General features: G+C 47.1%; 1 protein-coding gene across 1 annotated transcript in view; it reads right to left on the bottom strand.

Moving 5' to 3' along the window:
* Window positions 1-1,212: 1,212 nt before the first annotated feature.
* The window catches only part of LOC149326887 (uncharacterized), a 72,424-nt gene continuing 53,839 nt past the window's right edge, over window positions 1,213-19,797 (bottom strand). Inside the window, exon 4 of the mRNA XM_089564716.1 lies at window positions 1,213-1,428. Within this exon, the coding sequence (XP_089420842.1) occupies window positions 1,213-1,428 (216 nt within the window). The remainder of the gene's footprint in view (window positions 1,429-19,797) is intronic.

Raw genomic sequence — 19,797 nt, 5'->3', positions numbered from 1 at the left:
TTCAGATGTTACTACAAAATTATTTCGCAGTCTTTGCATGTGTGTTTCACACATTCGAGCATTTTAAACTCATTGAAACGTAAAACGTCTTTAGCTCCCATTAAACACAGAAACCAACCATGTTCAACATTCTTGGACAAACAAAAATGATAATTGAAAATTATAAGATTCTGGTAATTAAATATTGAAAAGAATTATACATTCTGTTCATGTGCTGGATATCTTTCTTTTAAAGCCTTTCCATCGGTCGCATAGAATAGTTAGGACTGCTCCCAAAAAAGACAATGGCTAAAGCATTCGGCGAGACAGCCAAAACGGTAATAGAAAAAAATGCAAGAATAACGTAGGGTGATCTGCGGATATACTGATTGTTATAGTGAAATCTTGCATTATATGAAAGAATTGCGTTCATAAGCGCACTTCCGCTGAAAAAATGTTTCTGTCCACAATCGTTGGGTATAGGATGGCTTAGGAAATGATAAGCTGCTGGAGATTGCTAACAAAAGCACATGTCTATGTGTTATGTGTGCGTGCTCATACGCTCTTTAATGTGGTGCTTCATCGTCATCACCATCATTTGCTTCACTAGACCTACGGCAGGGGGAAGGCGTTTCCCGTGTCTCACCAATTCCCCCTGTCCATTCACAGTTGCGGCCACCATAACAGCATTCGGGTGATAGAAAACACTGTAGCACAGCCCTTCAGGCTATGGAGGACGCAGTAGTGGAGGGTTCCCGATAACTTCGACCACTTGGTCTTCTTTAACGTGTACTGATATCACACAGTAAACACGCCTCTAGAATTTCGCCTCCATCGACATGCGACACCCGCAATCTAGGTCGAACCCTGCCTTTGGTGTCAGCAGCCGAGCATCACAGCCACTGAACCAACGTGTCAGCTATTTAATGAACTTGTGTGAACGCGTGGTATGAAATGTCCACGATATATTTGTAGACGAATTCATGAGCTCCTAGGCATTGTTGCTAGGATCCTTAGCGGCCGGCCTATCTCTATGTCATTCGCCACGGACTGTTCGAGAAACATTGAAAGGACTCGAAGGTTAATAACAAAAAATAAGGAAAATCCGCAAAGACGACGCTACACGTTTCTTGTGGTGATGATCACTATTGTGGCTGTTTTATTTGGATAAAATATAGAAATACATAAGAACCACAGGCATAAAATACACCTGCTATAATTACAGTGTACTACCTATTGTACGGACAACAAACAGTCATTATACTTCTTTTCGATGGTCGTGCCGAGGCGTCGGTGGTAATCGTTGATGTTCTTGATGAGCTTAACACGGCTGAAAGCACCACCAGGGAGGTTGAACTTAGGACAAGGGGCGGAGTCAGCGTCATATTCAACATCGTAGATGGCCATCCCGAACATTTTCCCTCCAGACACGAGCCAGGAGCTGCATAGCTGCTGGCATGTGCAAGAAAGAAAAGAAAAAACACGTATTAAGCAGTGCAGAAAGATGATGCCAGTCCTGTGTATTTTTGTTCCTACCCAATTCATTGGCACAAACTATAGCTTAGCTATATGTTATATTCCTCAACAGTATGATAGTTTATCGAGTCTATAGGGAGAACAGGTAATTTGCAGAATGTTGTTTTAAATCTAAAACACAGTCAGGAAAAAGTAGCCATCACGACACGCCATACATCGTACATGCTATCTCATCTCATGAGTACACCGACACTAAACCCTCTTTGTACCACCTTTCATGGCTGTATTATCAAGAGGATAGCTATGCTCTGCCACACGTGCTGCATCCTTTATTTTTCACAGTTAGCTCTTTAAGCCTTCAAAGCTTGTATTTCCGAATTCCGGAAGTTAATTTTTAATCATAGAAGAAGTCTGCGAGCAGCTGATCTGCGCAGAAATCTCCGAGCACCCTTCGGGCAGCACATTTCCTTTCCTTTCGCTTTTTCACGTCAATTTATCATTCAAATCTTCCTCAGTCACTCCATCACCGTTTGTGGATGTCGCTGAAGGGTTGTGAAATTTTTGCATAACAGGTGCTTTGATGAGATTATTGCAATGAAAATATGCTGACACAAAATTTCTCATAGCGGCATTTGAACCGAATTTTGAAAGGCGAACCCATAAAATTATAAAAGTGGCGCCTTCTCATTTCAAAGTAAACTTTATTTGAATCAAGTCACTGTAGTGACAGTTTTATATGTGATACAGGGATATTGTACCGAAACCAATAAAACTCCAAACTTTTCCACTTATTTCATATTACTTAGGAGGTATATCCAAAGAGCCTTTGCAAACTATTTCCCTAGTCCACAGCTCGTATTTAGAGATGCGTGTTTTATTACAAAGCTTAGCTATGGTTTTAAATCTCTTTTTCTTTCTTTAGTAACGGACATTTTCTGATCCTTATTGGTGCACCGATAGTGGCGACTACATTGTTATCGCCTGCCATGCGTGCTTCGAGGCCCCCGAATACCGCAAACTGCATACATGTTGATAGTAAAGCAACCGGAAATTATTTCTAACGCCAATGTTCCCACTCTTTTTAACAAGAGCAAAGGGCAGTTAGCAGGCGCAGAAGCGACCACATCTGGCTACCGGGCTGAGCACAGGTAGTCCCCATAGGCCCCGTTTCACAACCTGCACTAAATAGGGCTCCTTAGGGCACATTGGATCATTGGTTACTTCAGACATCTTTCACAAGCGATATCGGAAAAAAAGACATCACTCCAGGGCCTCAGCACGCGGCCGTTCAGCCACACCGCTAGTATGTCATTGCCCTGCCACCGGATCAGCGCCACTCGCCTACGCTCGACAATCCAGCTAAGCTAAACATGCTCCGTCCTGAGCAACCGATACACTGATTAACCCAAGCCGACGATATATATTATGTCCACGGTGCCACCTACCACGTTTAGCTCCAGGCGCTAATGAAGTGGTTACTGAGCCCGAATTCCCTGGTTGGAACCCAGCCAAGGTGGCCGCGTTTGGTAGGACACGAAACGCGTCAAGCCCGCGGGTGCTTTAGGATATGAGTGCAGGTTAAAAGCACCCAGGCGTTCAAGAATCAAGAAGTCTTTATTGAGTAACACAAACAAAATGTATACACAGATATTCGGGCCGATAGCCAATGAGGCTAGTCAGTGGTCCAATACAAAATAACATGTAGGTCAGCAATCATAAAGACACTGGAGAATAACTAACTTTGTAGCCTTGCTTCGAATCCTAAGAAACGTTTCTTCCATGTCACTTTGAAATTCCTAGCTTGCTTTAGTTCAATTGGCAACGAGTTCCACATTTTCGCTCCTGCAAATTCTAGTCATCTTTCTCCGTGCGCATTATGGCAAAGAGGAAGAAAAAAAATTAACATTACTGGCTTGTCTAGTGTTGCGGACGGGAATACTAAATGCTCCAAGAGGTAAGGGGTAGTTTGTATTTATAATATTATCAACCATAAGAGCTGTTTTGTAATCGCGTAAGGTTGTGAAGGACATGATTTGCAATGCGTGAAAAATGTTATTGTTACAACTATACGAACGGTAATCCCATGGTTTTCAAGGCACGTTTTTGTAGTCTCAGCAATGACGATAATTACGTTTTGTATGTGGTTCCCCATGATTCGCTGCAATAACTGAGATGACTGTGACATAATGAGAAATATAGTAATCTAAGAACAGCACGCGGAAAGTGCCGCCGTGCCTTTGCCAGCGTAAAACAACGGTACGCAACATTTTTACACACACTGCGCACCTGTTCCTAACAAGACAAGTGGCAGTCAAACATAACCCCTAAATATTTAATAGAAGACACACTATAAATAATGTTGTTTCAACACATATAGAAACAACACTTGATTCAATACACTTTTGTTGTGAACAAAAAATAACATATTTAGTTTTTTCAGTGCTTAAAGTCAGATGATTATTAAGAAACCAAGTCGAGATACGTTGGAGTTCATTACTTCTGGGATTATTTATAAGATAGCTCGAAATTATTCCAGCCTCCTCCAGAACGGCACCTCTTGTTATCTTGAAACCATTCTTTAACCCTTCCCTTATGGCGCTGTTCGCGTGTGCACCGAGATGTGAGAGAGTTACTCCACGATTTCATTTCCTGGAACCGCCAACCGATTACTAGCGAAGTAGACGCTGCCGCGCTAGTTCCTCTACCGCGACCCCACCGTCGCCAGATGAGCGACTCTTTACCAGGCTTCCTTTCTCGAGCACTTCAGCGTGTGGGGAGTAGAAGGCATGGTCACCGTACCGCCTTCCGAACTTTCCTTTCGCTAACTTACTTTCTCTCTCTGCACTTCAGCCTGCTGTCAACTCGTCGCTGTTGCGCAGAGCCCAATCCGTCACCACATCACAGCGCCAGAACTAGTAACGCCGCTGCATCACCATTGGACTCTTCGCAGGCAGAATGGCCGCAGCTTACAGCCAACGTTCACAAGGCTACCATGTGTTTTTCCAAGCATCCTATCGTCAGGAGTTTCGATACATGGGAATTTTTGGTTCGGTCACTGTCAGCGCCATCCACGCTCTCCGCCTACGCCGTGTCCATAGTGGGCTCCAGCCAAGTAAAGTTGATGCACATGGCACGGACTCCCCAACCACATCGACCTGCTCCCAGTGAGGCATCAGGCCTTTGTCTGGAAGGCAAGGTCCCTTTTTCTGATGCGTCGTGCATCACCCGAGCTTCTAAGTGTGCTAGAAAGTACCGAGCGCCCCATATCTGCAGATGAGCATGACATCAAGAATGGCAATGCCTCCGCTAACCGCCACGGCAGTATCAATGCAATCGCGGTGTCTTCTATAAGAGCTTCCATTTCACAGCGAGTACATGACCCAGCAGGTGGCCTCCTGCAGCTCAGGTTACTGCCTAGAGCTTTGCTTTCCCAAGACATCGATGCCTTCATTGTGTGGTGCAGCAGCTGTTAGCACCACACGAGATTCCATCACCCTCGAATCTGCACGCCAAGGGTGCGTCTGCTTCCTTGCCATCTCTACCAAGGTAGCACCGGCAGCGTCGTTAAAACATGCTGTTCGCGTTTGCTGCGGATGCTGCGCATTTCTCACGCATCGGTCCCGCAGTCTTATAAAAGTGTTCCACAGGCATTGCTGCCCAGATGGAAGAAGAATCTAGAACTGTGCTGACAGCCTGCTTGCCACGCGCTTCTCCGAAGTGCGACCTCCTCAGCCATCTCTCAACTCATCGTTAGCCCTAATGGTTTCTACCTCGACTTCACTTTCACAACAGTCTATATACTTCGCACACAACTTTTCACTGAACATTCCCATGGACGTGCGGAATCTGCCGTCCCGCCTGAGGAAGCGATGTCATCACTCCGAAACCGCTGTGGAGTTTGTCCTTGACGGAACAGTGGGAGAGCAATACCGTGCACTCGGTTTTTAAGATTTGCTCGTGTGCACAATACGAAGTGGAGCAGCTAGCTGCTAAACCTAGACGGCGAATCTTAGGAAGGGTAATACTGTGTAAGAATTACCTCTGACAAAGTAGCTCAGCACGGGGCATGCATTAGGCGGCGAGCGCTTGTCCGCGCCGTGAATAGTGGCTGAGGACAATGGGTTCTCACGTCAGCGCCACGTTCTTTGGTCAAAGCAGTCCCTGGGCGCCTGCCGTGGGAATAGGCGAGAGCTCCAGGCCAGCGCGCCTCTCTTCGTTCCTAAAAACTCGAAAACTCTGCAACATGCTCCACCGAAATCCGAGTGGCCTATACGTGCCACTAGCGTCGATGATTTCGCTTGCCTCATGCGGAAGCTAATGACCATTCTTCCAGCCCCACATCCAGGCCCCAATCAACTGGCTAATCTATGGCCCGACCAAGAATACTGCGAGCAATCCGGTGAGCAAAACTCATTGGGCCAATTTAATCCGCTTATGTAAGCGGGTGGAAGCCTACATTTGAGGATTCACATTGGCGTTAGAAAGACCAGGCATCAGTAGTTGGCATCGGGCCAACGTTGCGGTGCTAAATATGTGCTGAAGCTTTTGTGACGAAACAAACATTTTGTGTTTTTCCATCTTATAGTACTCCGTAATATGTTTCCAGCTTAGTAAGAGTGAGGGGTCGTTAGGGGTGTCAGAGAGTGGATGAGCGTCAGATGCTTTCTGGCGGAGAGGTCAAGCAGCTGCGTTGGCCGCCTCAGTGCCCGGCGTTGAGAGGTGCCATGGCATCCAGATGTTATAAAAATTCGAGGCATTTCACATTTCAAAACTTTTCTAATGCGGACTGCCTACGCGACCCATACGCAATTGCGTTCCGCTGCTTTTGAGTTTGATAAAATTGTTCCCCTGCTATTCGTGGACATCGCTAGTGACGTAGTTGCCTCTTCTGCTCAGGTGGTATCTTCCGCTTGGCTAACGCTGCTTGCGATTTTATCCCCCCGGGGTGAAACTTCACCTGTTGGAATTGCTGCGACCCCGTTTACGGGTCCAGCCGTATCGAGGTAGATCGTACCCTTGCTTCAATCCCAGCGCTTAGAGAGGCCTCTAATAGAGGACAGGGAGTAGCCAGACTTGCAGGAAAGCCTAACCGTCTGACAGTAGAGCTTAATCATTGTGCAGCAGGCATAAGTGCGGCTGCAATTAGGTTTCGTGGATATATAGGAGCAATTGTTGGTCATGTAGCCACGCAGGAACAAGAAACGTGAGAAACCAAGCACGAGGCCACCCCCTCAAAGAAGCATCCCTTGAGAACCTTCACAAATATAGCCAGCACAAAACAGACTAATACCAACATTTTTACAGTGCAGAAGTGCAACTGCCTGGGCCACAGGCTAAAGCATGGAGCGTTCCGACAGTGCAAACACACCGCTCAGAGACCCCCTTAAATTTATGTTTCAAGAGAAAGGCACAACAACGACCCACATGGCTAACAATACCGACAAACCAATACTGGACAGCAGAGTGGCAACACTCACATCTACAGGAGCACACTGCGAGGGGGCTAGGAAGCTCTAGTCCCCCAGGCCCCCCAACCCGAGATTGAAAGACGTGGCCGGGCAAATAGCGTAAAATACAATTGGCTAAAAGATGAAACAGCACAGCCTCAGCAGTCCTAAACATCTGCGGGTTCATAGGCTTGTCTTCACCCAACAAAAGAGAAGACAACACTGATACTTTAAGGTCCAGTTCACCGGATCTGACATGCAACAGGACTTTTCTTTGCATGTCCTGTTCAAAGTCTATATATGGATCCAGATGAATGTCTGTTTGATAAGCGTACATTTTTGTTTGCTGCAAAGTGTTTTCTAACACACCGAACCCTACCCGAACACCCAAATTATGTCTTCACCCTAAACGTCCTCTATGAACGTAGATTTCAAAATAAGCTTTATGTAAGTCCTTTTTGGGGGGGAATTTCGCATGAAGAGCGCCTTGCAACGCCAGTTTTAATATATTTTCCTTTTCTCTTGAAGCTAAGCAAAGGCTTGCTGCCATAAAGATGATGCGCACATACTACGCGACGTGAGTGTAAGAAATACAGCAAACTCGCTAATTCAAACTTCAAGGGACCAGAGATATTAGTTTCAATATTCTAGTTTTAGATTTTCAGAAGTGCACCTCAATACCACAAAACACAAAATGCGATTTGTTTCAATCGATATGTGCGCAAACACACAGTATATTGGGTCTTTTTCTATGTGTGAATATGGGCAGGGCATGTAATGTGAACGCAAGCTACCCGCTGGCCCTTATGAGTAACGGAGTGGATTCCAAGCGAAGGCAACCGCAGCAGGAGGGGGCACAAAGTTAGGAAGGTGGAGGAGATTAAGCAGTTTGCAGGGATACTGCGGGGGCAGCAGTTAGAGGACTTGTATAATTGGAGAGACATGGGAGAGGCCTTTGCCCAGCAGTGCGCGTAGTACGGCTGGTGATAGTGGTGAAAATGCAAGTGAAAGGCAGTGATATGTTCGTTTATTTAGGTATAACTGTAAAAAAATTCCGAGCAGGTCCGAGTGATCCGAAGGTAGAGAAGTCGAATGGCTACAAAAAAAGTTGAAAAAGTTGAGCACCTAGGAAATCTAAATGACTGAAATATATTGGCAATCGCCTTCTGTCTATAGGTGCAAAACTGCACCTCAATTATGATTTTTTGGAATTCCGTCATGGTGTACTCCATGCCCACTGTCGGTGTTATCAAAGCAGAACTGCTCCAAAATAGTAAGGCCTTCTGCGGCCTCATCCCAAGTGCGAAGCAGTAGCGATGTGACCTCCTCACACGTGACAGTGTCTATGTGAGGAGCCTTAACCACAGAACAATATACTCGTAATGGGCGCGCTTTTTATCGACTCACAGGAGCACTCGGGTGGACGCGAGGGAAACGCACATTACCACTGGAACAATGAGATGGCTTCTAAAGAGAAAAACAAAATCGTCAGAGATGCTTTGCCATTTCTTGATCAGATCTCTTGGTTTAGTTTCGTTCATGGGGTTTAACGTCCCAAAGCCTTTCAGCTATAAGAGACGCTTTAGTGAAAACCTCCGGAAATTTCAACCACCTGGGGTTCCTTAACGCGCCCTGCCTTCGCACAGAACAGTCTCCTCTAAGATTTAGTCTCAATCGAAATTCGATGCCGCTACTGGGATTGAACCACCGTCTGCCGTATCACCAGCCGATCGCCCTAACGACTGAGCCGCCCTAGCAATTATTAAGATGTTGTGTTTCCTTTGATAGCTTGCGGTATCCTGTGGAACCATCCAACCCTCTACTTCTACTACACACTCCGTAATGATAGTTGTGAGAGTATCGTCATATTGTTTGAAAATTCACATCGCATTTCTCAGTTAACGCCTAATATCTGCTCTACTGCGATATTATGAATTCCTCTACTTTCGCTCTTACTGCTAACTAGGAGTAGTAGTAGTAGTGGAAGACCTTTATTCGGCCATAATTTACAGGCCGAGCAAGACGGTCACCTGGGCGACCAGAAGTCGCTGTTCTTCCTCCCCTTCAGCGCCAAGGCAGTCGAGCCAGGTGATGATGGATAAAGAAGGTGGGGGGGTAGGAACCCGACTGCTGAGCAGCCGGCAAAAGAAGAGGCAATGGGCCTGGTCCGCATAGATACAGGGACAATTGGGACAGGAAGGGTCCGATCGATAGCGCTAGAGAAAGAGGCGAGACAGAGTGATGACTGCATTCATCTGAATGTGCCGAAGAAGGCGAGTCTCGGGCACAGTGAGTGATGGATGAGGGGGAGAGTAAAGGCTTTTGTCGAGGCGGAGCTCGAGGTAGACATTTTATATGGTGCGGCTAAAGGTGACTCTGCTACCGTCCTCCGAGGGCTTGGGCCAGGGGATCAACGGTGCCCGGAAAAGTGTGTCGCAGGCGAGCTGATCGGCCAGCTCATTTTCGTCAATCCCTGAATGCCCAGGGACCCAGCAGAGAAAAACGATGGAAGGCTGCAATGCGGAGACCGCTCGTTCGACCTCCTGTTGGAGACAAGGGGTTAGGGTGCGTTTCTGTATGTGGCGTAGAGCGGTTCGATTCTGAATAGGCTGTGTACTCTTGAAGAGAGGGAAGGAGGGCAAATGACTGGAGGGCATGCGCAATGGCGAGGACCTCGAGGGACAATGCATCCAGAGGGCGTAGATACGGCCCGCTGGTGTGGGTTTCAGAAGCGGGGAGGTGGGGATGGTACGAAGGAGGAATCCGTGTAGGCTACACCCTGGGTATCAAAGAGAGGGGAATGGTGCTGCGTGGCCGCGTGACGACGGCCGCCGTGCAGGACGGGGGACATGTTGGCCGGGAGGGGGAGGATACGAAGATTGGGAGACGGGGTGGGAATAGGAGAGGTAAACGGGGCGATGGGAATGGGCGAGATACCCGCTTGAATCAGTACCCACTGACCCTGACGGCTAAGGGAAAGACGGGCAAGCTGCGAGTAACGATGGGGGGAGAGAAGAGAACGGAGAGGATGAAAGAGGCCTGTAGCAAAGATCTTAGCGATAGAGGTAGTGATAGGGAGGTTGAGAGCTGCCTTGTATAGGCCCACAAGGGCGGTCTCGAGAGCATTGAGTCGGATTGAAGGAAACGTAGGGTGCAAAGTACAAGAGCTTGTTGAGGACCAGCGTGTGGGCAACTCAGCACACATGAGCCTCGTGGAGATGGAGACCTGAGCGCCGAGTGACCACGCGGCGCAGGAGGTGAGTTACCGAGTGGCAGGTGACGAGATTGCATGAAATGTTCAAGTTGCTTGAAAACGGTCAAGGGAGTGTATCATGTGCTAAATGCAAAAAAGTATACCATGCACGTAAATGTGCGGGAATGACTGAAAAAACTTTCAAAAACATGAAAGCACGCGAAATCGACCGCTGGATGTGTGAGAGCTGTAAAAAGAAGGACACAGAGGAAGAAACATCAGAAACCAGTGACACATAACTAAGTAGAGAACGAAGGGGAGAAAAGAAAAGTCGAATGAGTCATGTAGCAAAACTGATTGAGGCGATTAGCCAAAAGATGGCTGCAGTCTTGGGTCGGCTGGAAGCGCTGGAAAGAAAGGTGGACAGCCAGTGCACGACAAAAGCAGGAATAGAAGCATCGATGGAACTCCTGTCGCATAAATATGACGAAGTTATCGCCACCATGGCAAGGCAAGAAAAGGATATTGCTGAACTAAAAACCACTTCAGCAGAGCTGATGCAAAGGATTTCAGAAAAGGACACTGAAATCGCACGACTGAAGGAAAACGTTGAGAGTGCTGAACAGTACTCAAGGCGGAAAAACGTAGAGCTGCATGGCGTTCCCTATAAGCAGGGCGAAGATCTGTACAAAGTTCTAGCGGAACTGAGCGCAAAGCTAGAAATAGCGACAGTCGAGCGTCACTCACTAGAAGCCGTTCGCAGGTTAAAAGAGCAGAAAGATAAGATACCCCCAATCATTGTCAGATTTAAGGACTTGGCTGATCGGGACCTTTGGATTTCGAAGAAGTATGCACTGAAGTCTGATGACATTTACATAAATGAAATTCTGACACGAGCACAAAAGAAGTTATTTTGGCAGAGTTATCAGAGGGGCAAACAGCAGGGCTACAAGTTTGTCTGGATGCGCAATGGCAAAATCTTTGCAAGGCGGGAAGAAGGAAGTACTGCTATCAACATTGCAACGGAAAGTTATTTTGGAAAAAATGAACTAATGGCTGAGTTCATGTCGTTTTTTGAGTGGGATTCTCATGTAAAACAGGTTGCAAAAGATGAAGGGTTGATTCAGGAACTAAGTTTATTGCATGTAAACATACGTAGCATAAAAAAAAACTGGAATAAGCTATGTGCTTATGTGAATAGCCGGCAGAAGAAAGAATATGTAATTGTCCTAACCGAGGTTAATCTAGACGCAACCCAACAAAACATTTACAGCCTTGTTGGTTACTCTCATTACACTTGGTGTCGAGAAAACAGAAAAGGAGGAGGTGTGATCATGTTTGTTAATGATACCTGGCTGTCATACGAAATTCAGGTATCCATAGACAACGCAGAAATGGTTGTTGTTTCTCTCAACAAATTGAATGTAGCTTACACTGTGTGTGCAATATACAGACCACCCAGCATGAACACCACTTTATTCCTGGAAGAACTTACCTCACTAGTAAAAACATATATGAACGAGAAGCATTTTATTTCAGCCGTAGATCTAAATATAGATATAATGCAAAAGTCAAAGAGGGTAGTCAGGGACTATCTTGATCTACTGGCAGAATTTGGCTTAGCTAACCTTATTAATAAATGTACTAGAGAGGAATTTTTAGGTTCCAAGATAACGACATCGTGCACCGACCATATAGTTTTTCGCATGGCAGACAAACACTGCTCTTCAGGAGTAATTAAACTGAAACTCGCAGATCACTACTTTGTGGCACTAGTAACCATGACAGAAACTTCCAACTACGAAGGTAGTGCGAACATAAGACCTATAGCTAGAAAAATTTTAGGCGACAGGAGTGTAGACAATGCAATTCAGCACACAAACTGGGATGCGATGTTATCTCTGGATCACATGACTTTGTATAATACATTTCTTGCAAAGTTGCACCTAATATACTCGACATCATACAAATCTGTCAAAACTAAATAAAGAAAACCAGACAACCACTGGATAACGCAGGAAATTATGGAGTTGTGTTACTTAAAGGATAAAGCCTGGCAAAACTGTAGGAAGGACCCTGAAAACACTGCACTTAGACAGCAATTTCGCACATTGCGAAATCTTGTAACACCCAAAACGCGACTGGCTAAAAGAAGATACCTATCCCAGCAGTTTGCACTGAACAAGAACGATGGACGAAAGACATGGAAATTAGCAAACAGTTTAATGGGCCGGGTCAAACAGTCTACGATTGAGGAGACGATCGAAACAAACTTTCCGAAGGAAGAAACACAGTCATTGTGTGAACTGTTTAACGACACATTCATTCACGCCACAGATAAGCTGCGCGTCGCTCATGGAACAAAACGTCTAAAATACAAGCCAATACATACATGCGCACAAACAGCGTACCTTCCCGAGTTAACAGAGGCTGAGTTTTGGATCATCATACGTAGAATGAAGATGTTAAAGCCGCCAGGTTTTGATAAGATCCGTGTACGCGATCTGTACTGCAACTTTAACATATTAAAAGGTGTGATCCTCAAAATACTAAACGGCATATTAGAAACCGGAATAATGCCCAGACAATTTAGAATATCGATAGTGAGGCCAGTGTATAAAAGCGGAAAAAGAAATGACCGCGCAAACTACAGACCGATTTCTATTATATCTGTTCTTGCGCATATTTTGGAAAAACACGTGGGATTAGTTAGGCAGTCTTTTTGCGAGAATTTTCTTTAAATAACCCGGCACAATACGGCTTTACAAAGGACCGGAACATAATTACGCTCTTAGAAGAATTCTAGGATTACGTTAACACCGCAATTGAAAACAATCATCTTACATTAGCACTATTTTTACACCTATCGAAAGCCTTTGACACTATTGATCACGCATTAATGTTGCAAAAATTAGAAAACATGGGTTTCCGGGGAAGATTTCATCAATTCTTTCAGGGCTATTTCACAGACAGAGCACAGTGCGTTAGAATTGATGATATATACAGTGAATTTAGGGCGATCAAATTTGGTGTTCCACAAGGAAGTACACTGGGCCCATTGCTATTCAATATGTACGTCTCTGAACTCGGTTTTTTGGAATTAACGTCGAGAATCTTTCAGTATGCAGACGACACAGCACTAGCACTAGAATTCACTGATCTTCATTTTGCAAGCAAAAACTTTCAGCAGGATATATGCAAGGTAATAGACTGGCTTGCTCAAAACTCAATTTATTTAAATCAGCAAGAAACGAAACTTCTCTGTTTTAGAAACCCGCACAAGCCAGTACTCCTAAATGAGTCACTTTATTTACATGGCTCGCATTGTGATCCGTGCACATGTAATGTCATGCCATTTGAACCTACATTAAAATATCTCGGAATAATATTTGTTGAGCATATGACATGGACTAATCATGTGCAGTATATACGTAACAGGCTTAGAGCCGTGTCCGCGATGATGTACAACCTCAGAGGTAAGACTTCGATGCACTTAAGGCGCGTCATATTCAAAGCACTAGCTGAATCTATTATAACCTACGGCATTACATTATATGGCACCTGCTCTGATCACAAAATGGGATCCATAAATCGCATAATTAAAAGAATTGTAAACAGTATAACTTATGGTACTATGCTGCAGGAGGTTGATAAGGAGGAAAAATACAGTATACTAGGTGTACTGGAAATGCGGGAACTATTTTATTACACAGTGCTCACACGTCATTACTTTACAAATGCTTTCAAAATATCCGTCAAGAAAAACCTTCCTTAAGAAAGACAGAAGCTTATATTAAGCCGCGCTGCTTTACGCATTATGGGAAAAAGATAAGGAGATATTACGTGCCACAGGTATTCAATACACTTGGTGAAGAATTTTACAATTTCAAAACAAAACGTAAAATGACTAAAGTAATAAGAAAATGATGCTCATCCTTGCAGATAAATCACTGATGGCCTCTTGCATGCTATAATCTACTTTTTTTGTTTTTGCTATAATCTGCTTTCCCTTTTGCTTCAGATTTTAGCGTTGTTTAGATATTTTTAGATTTGTTCAGTTGTTTAGATGGCTCATTTCAAGTTATGATGACGTCTGTTCATGTTTGTTTTCGTTTTTCTCAAGTTGCATTCCTATTTGCTCAATATGCATACATAATTTTTGTATAATATGCATGCATTAGTGTTCTCAAATTTATTGTTTTGTGGTTAATTTTTTGTACACATTCGGTGATTCACTGTACTGCCTGAACAACCAACAAGCCCGCTGTGCTTAGGTTGGATGGGAAAACTCATGTACTAAATGAAGATGAATAAATTTGATTTGATTTGGCAGGAATGGGAGAGCAAGAAAGGTGGAGAGAGACGAAGTGGTTGTGTGAGTGCTGCTATGAGGAATGGCTGAGGAGGAGAAGCTCGGATTTTTCAGGAGCAGGAGAGAGGCCGGCGGTGGTGAGAAAGGAGTCGATGATATCTGGCCACGCTGAAGGGTGTCCTGTACGTGACCGGGAGAGCCAGGCGAACACCACAGATTGATGTCATCGGCGTAAAATACATGATGCAGGTCGGGAATTTCAGCTAGCTGGGAGGCGAGAGGGGCGATAGCACGATTGAAAAGGGTAGGAGAGAGAACAGCAGCTTGAGGAGTGCCACGGGCGAGGTGATAGGGGTCGGACAGATGGGTGTCTACTCGAAAGCGAGCGACACGTTTAGAGAGGAATGAGCGGATATAATAGTACATGCGGGAACCACAGTCTATTTAGGCCAGTGGGAAAGGATGTGGCCGTGGCAAACACCGTCGAAGGCCTTGCGAATATCGACGGTCACAAGTGCGTGAATTTGAGTGGGGGTAGGTGACAGAAAGGCGTGCTGGAGAACCAGAAACATTTCGAGTGCACAGACGCGGCTTCGGAAGCCGACCAAAGAAAGCGGGAAGATCAAGAAGTACAAAATATTGTTGAGGGCCAGCGTGTGGGCAACTCAGCACACATGAGTCTCGTGGAGACGGAGACCTGAGCGCCGAGTGACCACGCGCCGCAGGAGGTGAGTTACCGAGTGGCAGGTGACGACAGGAATGGGAGAGCCAGAAAGGTGAGAGAGACGAAGTGGTTGTGTGAGTGCTGCCTCAAGAAAATTAGAGACGCGAGTCAGGGCCATTGGCTCAAGGGTCTTACCGACACCCGATGTCAGGGAGATTGGGCGGAGGTTAGACAAAGAGGGAGGTTTGCCCGGCTTTGGAATCATAGAAATGAGGGAGGAGGTCCCAGAGCTCGGTAGGCAGCTGTGGTCCCAGGCCTCATTGTACGTTTGAAGGAGGAATTCTTTGGCGCAGCCAGGAAGGTTGCGAAGTGTGGTGTATGTAATGGCATCTTGATCTGGAGCCAAAGGTGTAGCATTAGCAGCCAGAGCCGATTCGAGCTCTCGGAGAGTGAAGGAGCGGTCCAGATCGATGTTAGGTCCGCCCGAGTACACCGGACAGGAAGGCGCCAGAGGGAGAGGGAGGTTGAGTGAGGCGAGCTGATCAAAAACAAAAACAAGGTGTCCCTTGAGTGAGGGCTTTAGCTAGAGTGAGAGCAAGGGCAGGCTTAGTGACAAGGAGGGATTTGAAGTGAGACCATGTGGATGGCGAGTGCCATGCAGAGTCAAGACGGTCACAAAGATAACTCCAACAAGAATGCTCGAGTGAGGCACAGTGGGCGGCGATCTCGGCCTGCAGAGCAGTGATCCGGGAGGAAAGTTGGGCATTGTGGGGTTGGAAGTGAAAGGAGCGTTGAAGATGTTTACGGCGATGCCATAAAGGGAGAAGGTGAGGATCTCGGTCTGGGAATCGGTGACGAGGGAACGCGACGGCTACTGGACGCGAGCGCTGCAGTGATGCGTGACGTCCAGTCGTCCTAGGATTGAAAGGAGTCGGAGGCGAGATTAGCGCTGAAGGATGTGAGTAACCGGATGACATCGAGGGATGTGGGAAAGAGAGGTGGAAATATGGACGAGAAAGTGGTCACTGAGAAGAGTTTCGGCTGTCTCCTGCCAGTGAAAGGAATGTGAACCCTGAGAGAAAGTGAGGACGGGTGTCGTGGGGTGCTGTGACGCAGTGCCCGCTCGAGTAGGGGAGCCAGGAGTACTAAGAAGGGCGAGGTGGCGTCGCTGGGCCAGACAGTGGAGGAGGTGGTCGGGTTTGAGGGTAGCCCCAGATGTATGAGGGGCATTAAAGTCACCACCAAAGAGGAGATCGAAGTTAGAAGGAAGAGAGTGAAGAAACTTGCCCAGGGCAGAGAATAAACAGGAGGTGAGAGAGGATTGTAGAAAGACAAAAGGGCGAGTGAGACGCGGCAAGAAGAGTGGTAATAGACCACACCAACTAAATATTTGAGGAGGGTGGAGGTGGTTTCCCGTTTCTCCATGAGCAGGTCGCTGCGTACATCAGTAGACGCAAGTGGTGTGGACGTAGTGGCATGGTATGCGCGGTAGCCTGGGACAGTGCGGGCTGTCCGACTCTCCCGGAGAAGGAGAAGATGGGGCAGGGAGGGGCGAGCGAGTAGATACTAGTGGAAGGGGGTCTTATTACGGCACAGATTTCGGCACTTCCACTGCACAATCTCGAGGTCCTCGCCAAACACTATTATGATAGCGCAGAGGTAGAGGCTCGTGAGGATACGCGTTCATTCTTTTTTGCTGGGGGCAGTGACTCATGCAGGAAGTGCAGCGTAGAAGTGACGAATTCCAATTGTATGCATTCTGCTTGGAAGCTGTTAGTAATCTGCAGAACCGATGTCTCTAGCTGAACCAAGCGAGTGTGGTGTGCCTTTGTGGTGGTTCCCACAAGATCAGCCAATGGGGCGATCACGGCGGCGCAGGAGTGAGCATTGAACGTGGCAGGGTGCTTATTTAGCTTGGTAAGCTGGGAGGTAAGAGAGGAGGTGGTTGGCTGGAGGGTTTGGGTCAAGGCTTGGATCTGCTGTTGTAGGTCGTGGGAAGTGCGCTGCTGCTCTCGGTGCTGGTGTTCCAGCATAGCAAGCCGGGGGTCGAAGGAGCGACTCTCGTCAGTCAGGGATGGAGAGGGTGGTCTAGTGGAAGAGAGGGATGCTGGAAACGAGGATTTTTTAAATTTTGGTGGCGTAGGAGCCTGGTGGTGGCGTGATCGGAGCTGATGGAGGTTCATGTTTAGAGGAGCAGGAGGGGGTGGGCTCCGTGGCCCGGCGCAAAGCTAGGCGTCGCAGGTATGCAGCTTTGGCACACTCGCGTTGTTTAGCCAGGAGGAAGGGGCAAGTGGGGTCGAGGGAGGGGTGGGTGTTTACCTGGCAATGAACGTACCAGGGCCGGGCACATACATGAGCGGAAGGGTCGGCGGGTAGAGGAGCAGCACACCGACGGCACTTAGCCGGAACGCTCTGCTGGGGCATTGGTAGGCGCGGTGTCCAAGAGTGAGACAACGAGTGCAGGTGGGAGGCTTACGCTTATGGGACGGCACCGGAAGGCAACGCGTTTAAAATACACAAAGTGGGGGATGACGGTTCCAGCGAAAGTATTTGAGCACCGACTGAGTGGTGTCCATCATGCGAGCAGCAAGAATATCGGTGTTGAATGATTCGATATCATGGATGGGGTCATCAGGGGTTAAGTGGCCACCGACGTTATGGAAGACGCTGAGGCATGAGATGGGATGATTAGGAATAAGCTTAGCGTGAAGCTGAAGCTGCGTGATAGAAAGGAGATGGGCAGTGAGATGAGAATGAGTTTTTAAAAAGACGAGGCTTTGGGCTGGCCCGGCCTGAAGGGTGATCTCTGCACTGCTCTTGGAGGACAGTTGTGCAGCGGAATTGACTGCGGCGAGTACGTCGTAGAGAGGTAGCTTGCGGGTGAAGGTACCAGGGGGAAGCTGGATGGCAACTGTGATGAGCTCGGTGCGAGGTCGGGTGGCGGAGGCAGGCTGACGGCTAGTACCGATGGTGCTCCAGCCTATTGCAGTGGCTGGAATGAGATGGTCGTCGAACGGGGACGCCGTAACGTCCATGTCTGCTGACGAGTTGTCAGCCTGAACCGCAATCTGTGACGCAGGTACCGAGTTCTTTACCACCGTCACCTTAATAGCCTTCGGGGTGACGATCCATTCATGGTAAAGAACTCACCCGGCGTCATCAAAGAGTTGGAGAGACTCAACCTACGGGCCTCAGCCTTCTCCACCGACGTAGTAGATCTGTTCTACTCAATGCCACATGCGGGCCTCTTCATGGCTATCAGAGACAAGACAAAAGAGGAAGGAGCGGTTCGGTTCCAAAATGCTACCGGTCTTAGCAGCGACAACTTCCTCGTAGTTCTGGAGTTCTACCTGAAATCAAATGTTATTGAGTTCGACGGCAAGTGCTATGTCCAGAAAGATGGAATATGCATTGGGTCATCCTTGGCACCTGTCCAGTGCAACATCTATCTTGAAGCTATGGACAAACGAATAGCTCAACATCTTCCTGGCGCAAACGTGATCAAGGTGTTACGGTATGAGGATGATTTCCTCATCATTCGTGAAGGCGCACTGGATATTCCAGCGATTATAAGCCTTTTCGATGACAAATTCGGTGGCCTTACTTTTACTTCGGAGCCAATGCAGAACAACCACATCCAGTTCCTAGATTTATGCATCTATTTTTCAGAATGCCGCATCTGCTGGATGTACAACCTTCGCTCCAGAAAAGCCCCCCTTCCCTATGATAGCGCCCACTCCAAGCTTGTCAAACGGGCGATTGTTAGTAATAGCCTGCAGTCAGCCTTCACAAAAAGCTGTGAGTAATGTGTAAAGCAAAGCTTTGAAGGTCAACTGAGACGTTTGAGGGGTGCTGGGTATCCAGCAAATGTGATCTCCAGTGTATCAGAAGCCATTCTGCAAAAGCTCAAGCCCAAAAAAACAGCGTGCTAGGCAGCATGATGGGACTCCTGTGCACGTCATCCCGTGCTACCACAAGCTCTCGCACATTTTGAAGAAAATAGCCAGCAGGTACAAGATTAATGTAGTATTTTCCGCGTCCTGCAAGCTGTCTACCATCTGCTGCATGATAACGAAGACAAAAGAGCGTGATGACTGCGAAATCAAACATGCGATGCAATCGATGAGCTGTTCCACGGGAGTCGTGTACGAGATTCCGCTTCTGTGTGCTGGATCATACATAGGGCAGACTGGTAGATGTGTAAATGAACGTTTAGCTGAACATCGACGGTGTGTGAATGGTAATGCGGGTGGACATGTGGCAGATCACTGCAAGAAATGCAGAAAGTGTTTTTGCGAGTATGACTGCGGATGGGACTGTGACTTCCAGTGTGAGCCTATGCATTTGGAGTCCGAAATTAGGGCCAGAGCGAGGGACCAACACCAGAGGGAGGTGATCGAGGCCTGGCTCATATCCAGAGGAGGTGACTGGTGCGTGAGCAAGCCATCCATTGCCTTATCGAAGAAATCAGGTTTCTGGACGGTAGCATTGGTAAGCCGCCTTTGTGCTTTTAGGTTTTCTCTTCGCATGGTGCCTTCTTTTTCGTTACTGCTTTCTCTCACTTCCTTGGCGCTGTTTTCACTACGTTTTTTTTAAGGTTTCACTTTTGTTGTTGCCGGGGGCCCCTGGGGTTTTATTTCGTTGTTTTACTTTTACGCGTTTGATTCGGCGTTCGCCACGCTGCTGACTTCCGTGTCTCTGTTTTGACACGAGATTACACCTGTTC

This window comes from Amblyomma mixtum, chromosome 10, assembly GCF_055824585.1.
Source record: "Amblyomma mixtum isolate Tamu chromosome 10, ASM5582458v1, whole genome shotgun sequence".
Taxonomy (NCBI): domain Eukaryota; kingdom Metazoa; phylum Arthropoda; class Arachnida; order Ixodida; family Ixodidae; genus Amblyomma; species Amblyomma mixtum.
The sequence above is the reverse complement of the archived record's forward strand: the minus strand, read 5'-3'. Positions and strand labels throughout refer to the sequence as shown.